Here is a 5,913-nt window from a genome sequence, read left to right on the forward strand (position 1 = left end):
TTACCACTCTTATACGCTGCACGCATCCCATCCCAGAAAAACACAAGCAACAACAAAGAGTGTTTGCCACACAGAAAAAAGAAAAGGAGAATAGAATCACATTCATGGCTTTCACCCATCACTGGAACTGTTTGGAGCTCAATAACAACCCACACAATCAACAACAACAACAACAACAACAACAAAACAACAAGCTTTAGAGGTGCCCATGTTTTTCATTTTTGTTTTTCTTTCTTTTGATTTTTAAATATAATTTTGTTTTGAACACCATGTGTTTGTTTTATTGTTTACATCAACAATTTGGGAACATCCCACAAAAAATTTAGAGCTTTCTTTTTCAAATCCAAAAAAGATAACTCATTTTTTCCCTGTATGTCTCAGCTTCGAAATCAGCTTAATTTCTAAGCCTTGGTTGTGGATTTGTAAAATCAAGCCCCATTGCTGCGTTCTCTTTTGTGGGTGTGGTTGTGGAGGCAAAAGGTTCAAACTTTGAAAAAAGCTGGAGTCTTTCGTGTGGGTGGTTTTGTGGGTTCTTGTTGGTGCTGTTGTTGTTGTTGGTAGCTTTCTTAAATGAAGGCGATGCCCTTTCCTTCTGAGGAATTTCAAGGGAAGGGAGTGTTGGATTTCTCTTCTTCTTATTGTTCTGCGACAGATCTGTTCTCACTGCTTCAGCATCAACAGCAACTTGTTAATAATCATAGTATCCATCAGCCACCACCACCACCACAAGAAGAAGAAGAAAAGTGGAGGAGACGGGAGGAAGAAGAAGAAGAAGAGAACAAAGGCTATGTGGGCTGCACTGAGCCCACATCTGTTCTTGACTCAAGAAGAAGCCAAAGCCCTCCTTCATCCTCCTGCACAATGTCCTCTTCTCTTGGTAGCAGCAACAACAGCACAAGCAAAGGTAGTGCTGCTGGTGGTGGTGGTGGTGGCTGCTCAGCCTCTGCTGCAGCACTAACCTCAGAGAACCCTCTTCCTCCTCCTCCAGAAGGATCCATGGAGAAATGTGGCGGTACAAGAATGATGGATGACTGGGAGGGTCAAGATCAGTCCATTCTGAGGTTAATCATGGGTGATGTTGAGGACCCTTCTGCTGGTTTGACCAAGCTCTTGCAAACTGGCTCTCACAATGTTGATTTCAGTTCGGGAGGGTTTGGTGTTGTGGATCAAGGAGGCTTGATTATGGACCCTTCTGTGCCAGGGAATTATCCTGCTTTCCCATTCCTTGGGGCCGAGAATACGGATGGTCACGTTGCAAAGACCGGTGGGGTTGCTGAACCCATGTTTTCATCCGGTAACAATCCTATGTTAGCCTCCACATCTCCAGCTGCAGGTGTGTTTGGCTCTCAGCAGCCTGTGTTTGGAATTGTGGATGAGAAGCCTCAGGTTATCAACCCTCAGTTTATGATGAATCATAATCAAGTTCAGTTTTCAGAGAATCCTTCATTCTTTGTGCCATTGACATACCCCCAAATGCAAGAGCAACATGTTGTTTACTCTCAGCAACCAGCGAAGCGCCCTCTTTCCGATGCAGCCGTCGGTCACAATTATCAGGTGCCGAGATTACCCCTTTTGGATTCGGGGCAGGAGCAATTTGCTAGGAGGCAGCAGCAGGCCCAGCTTCCTTTGTTTCCTCATCATAGTCAGCAGCAGAAGGTGAGTTCTGCCGGAGACGAGGCGAGCAACCAGCTTCAGCAGGCTATGTTTGACCAGCTTTACAAGACTGCTGAGCTGATAGAAGCTGGTAATCCGGTTCTTGCGCAAGGGATATTGGCGCGGCTCAATCACCAGCTCTCCCCGATCGGCAAGCCTTTTCAAAGGGCTGCTCTCTACATGAAGGAGGCATTGCAACTACTGCCCCATTCAAACATCTCCAATTTAACGGCTTTCTCACCTATCAGTTTCATATTCAAAGTTGGAGCTTATAAATCATTTTCAGAGATATCACCGGTTCTCCAGTTTGCAAACTTCACCTCTAATCAAGCCCTCATCGAAGCTGTAGAAAGGTTCGATCGAATTCACATTATTGACTTCGATATTGGGTTTGGAGTGCAGTGGTCTTCTTTTATGCAAGAGCTTGCCTTGAGAAATAGCGGTGCATCTTCTCTTAGAGTTACTGCCGTGGTATCGCCCTCAACCTGCGATGAGGTTGAGCTCAGTTTTACAAGAGAGAATTTAAGTCAATATGCAAAAGACATCAACTTATCATTTGAGCTCCATATCTTGAACATCGAATCATTGAGCTCTCCGTCCTTTCCCCTGGCCGGTCAATTCTTCGATAACGAGGCAGTTGCTGTAAATATGCCACTTTCTTGTTTCACTCATCATCCATCGCTGGTTCCATCGGTCCTTCACTTTGTCAAGCAGCTTAGGCCAAAAGTGGTGGTTACTTTGGGCAGGAATTGTGACCGAAACGATGTGCCTCTTCCAACCAAGGTAGTCCATGTTCTTCAATATTACTCGGCCTTGCTCGAGTCGCTTGATGCTGTGAATGTGAACCTAGATGTCCTCCAAAAGATTGAGAAGCACTTCATCCAACCATCTATTAGAAAAGTAATCGTGGGTCACCACCATTATCATTCACAAGAAAAGCTACCTCATTGGAGGAACCTCTTTGCTCAATCAGGATTCTCATCGTTCACATTCAGTAACTTCACAGAAGCTCAAGCAGAATGTCTGGTGCAGCGTGCGCCCGTGCGGGGATTTCAAGTGGATCGAAATCATTCCTCTCTTGTTCTATGCTGGCAGCGAAAAGACCTCGTGTCCGTCTCGCTTTGGAGATGCTAAACTAGCATCACTTCTTGAAGGTGCTTCAGAACTTACTACTGCAATTTATGTAATTGTTTGTGTAATTTAATTTAGGATTATCAATGGATCATACCCATATGTTTTCTTGACTAGTTGGGTAGATTCCGCCGTTTTTATTATTAGTATGTCACTTCAATTGTGGGTATTATTATTAATCATGACTTCCCCACCTCCATCTAGTAATTAATTGACTCTATGGTTTAAATTCTATCTCCATTGTTCCTTTGTTAACTTTATCGCAAAGCAAATTGCTTTGTTTGTAAGGAACAATTTGCCAACATTGCTGTTGTCTCTCTATGTTTATCCCCATGCTTTAGTTTAGTTTCAGATTAGTTGCTTGATCATGTGCTATATGTTCTATACATGATTCCAATATGTAGCATAGAAAATGTTGTGCCAATTCAATTATGTCTAGATACAGGCATTGCATTGGTCTTGTCGATTCTAATAGATTTAATTGATTTGTGTACTTGGTTGGAGTTAAAAAAATGCATTAGTATAATCAGTATTGTCTCATTTTGTTATACAATCAAATGATGCAGGTTTTGTTTATAGGCTGGCTTCACCATCATGAATAATTAATGTGTGTTTACATTAGAATTTAAAATGAATATAGCCCAGGATAGTTGGTTGATGAGAATTTTCACTTTCATATCCAAATTTGAATATGAAATCAATAATCCCGGGGATTTTGTGTAGGAGGAATTTAATTATTGATTTGTTGCTCTAACTAGAAAATTACTTTTTTGTCTGATCTAAATAAAAGATCAATATTGCTTTAAAATAAATATATACCTATATCTTCTACCTTAATTAGTTGAAGTATTTTATTTCAATAATTTAATTTGAGTCCTTCAGCAGAAGTGGTAGTTGTTTGGGTTGTTTAAATATCACGTTCCAGATTCTATCCTTAAGAGCAGCATGTATGTAACATGTTTCATGTTTAGTCTCTTATCAATCGAAAGGTGAACTTAGATAGGGTTAGAGATTAGTTGTTGGTTGAGGTTAGGGGTGCACATGGGTCGGGTGAAGTTGGGTTTGATGTGACCCAGACCCGACCTGACCCGACCCAAAACATACATCGGGTCTATTTATTAGACTCGAATTCGTCCCTAGACCCGATGAAACCAATACACTTTCGGGCCACAATTATACCGGGTGAAAATTGGGCCGTTAACATTACATTACATTGATACCTTTTTGTAAGCTAGCATGTAAAAATATCCGAATTTTCAAGACTCAAACCATTATTTAACATGGTAAAATTCACTTAAAAAAATATAACAAGAACTAACCCTTCTTCAAAATTAAGCATAATCACAATCAATACTAAAGCAAAATCACAATCAATATTAATATTGTCTAATAATACCAAATATTTAAATCAATACAAATAAGTGAAATAACACAATATTATGCATTAGTCTAAAGTCTTATGCATTCTAAACATAAAACATTAACTTATAGTCTTATAATGACTAATAATACAAAATATTAAGGTTTACAATACTTAAATTCCACATAAGAATAATCATGATCCATCGCTAATAACAAAAAATATATTAATTATGTATGATGACCGAGCCAACTTCGGGTGACCCGAGTTATGGCCCGGATCCGATCCGAAATAATGACTGGGTCTATTTTTGAGACCTTTATCCGGCTCTAAATCCGATGAAATCACACCAAATTAGCCCTTAAAGTGTTTGGGACCGGACTGGACTTTCGGGTCGGGTCATGTGCACCCCTAGTTGAGGTTTTATACTAATTAATTGTCATTCATTAGTAATTATTAGAGATATAATTATTCATATTGTCTCTACTTACTAATTTAAATTTTTAGAATAAGTAATTTCATAATATGTTATCAAAATTTTATATCCAAAATGTTAAAGACAATTTTTTGAATAAAAGTAAAAATAGTAATTTCGTTGGAAGCGAAAAATTTGTTAACTCCAATATTGTTGACCCGTGCTTTTCGTCTCCATTGAAAAGAGTTTTTTGCCTCGAGCAAATTGGTTGCTTCCATATATGCGTAAAAAACACAATCAGTGCCATTTTTGGACATATATCCATGGTTTTTTTAATTAAGTTTTACTGATTTAGTAATTAGTTCATTAGTTCGCTTAAGTAAGTGTTTGAAGTTCGAATGCTGGCCAAACAAAAAAAAATTCATGGTTTTTCTATATTAAAATTTTTCACCCTACTAAGAAGGTATTTCTATATTCAAAGATGTACCGTAGTCTTTAATATAAGTGGGTTACTTTGGTGCTGTGCCACGCCATTTGTCCATCTTCAAAGGCATAGAAGATGCTTTGCTTCCCTTGCTTTCTAAAGCTGAGTATTGTGATCTCTCACCTTTACATGGAATCAACTCTAATTTAAGCTGAGTACTGGTTGGAATATGTATTTCATATCTATTATCTATTACTAATTTTATAACTAAAATATGTTATATATAATTTTTTTATTGTAATTAAAATTAAATCTTTTTTTTTAGAGTAAAGTATCGTTTTTATCCTTAACGTTTGGGGTAGGTCTCAAAGTTGTCCCTAACATTTAAATCGTTCTATTTAAGTCCCTAACGTTTTAAAATTGGTTCAATGTTATCCTGCCATTAAGAATTTGTTAACAGAATTGACGGTGGAACAAAATTAAGACGATTTTAAAACGTTAGATATAAAAATGATACATAGAAATAAATTTTAATTTTATTCTTCAATAATATCATTTTTTTACGGTATATAGTTATTCAATTATTTTTTAATCACATCTAAGTAAATTACACTTAATCACATTACTTTTATTCTGAATAAATTTATTTTTTTATAATTTTACTTTTAAAGATTTTTACTCTTAAACATTAAAGAATTTCGATACATTAGAGACAAAATGTACAATTTATACTTTATTGTATATGTATCATTTTTTTCTTTTTCACAAGTTTATGTATTAATCATTCTACAAACATTTCATGATGAGTAAAAAATTTTAAGAGTAAAATTATAAAAAAATAATTGTTTATGTATCATTTTTTTATTTTTTGCAAGTTTATGTACTAGTCATTTTACAAATATTTCATGATGAGTAAAAATCTTTAAGAGT

General features: G+C 36.9%; 1 protein-coding gene across 1 annotated transcript; it reads left to right on the plus strand.

Annotated features, from left to right (window-relative positions):
• Positions 7 to 3,088, plus strand: LOC107625898 (scarecrow-like protein 6). Its single transcript, XM_016328631.2, has 2 exons — positions 7 to 202; positions 382 to 3,088. The coding sequence occupies exon 2, from the start codon at positions 571 to 573 to the stop codon at positions 2,785 to 2,787; it is 2,217 nt and encodes a 738-aa protein (XP_016184117.1). The 5' UTR covers positions 7 to 202; positions 382 to 570; the 3' UTR covers positions 2,788 to 3,088.

This window comes from Arachis ipaensis, chromosome B02 (assembly GCF_000816755.2).
Source record: "Arachis ipaensis cultivar K30076 chromosome B02, Araip1.1, whole genome shotgun sequence".
Lineage (NCBI taxonomy): Eukaryota > Viridiplantae > Streptophyta > Magnoliopsida > Fabales > Fabaceae > Arachis > Arachis ipaensis.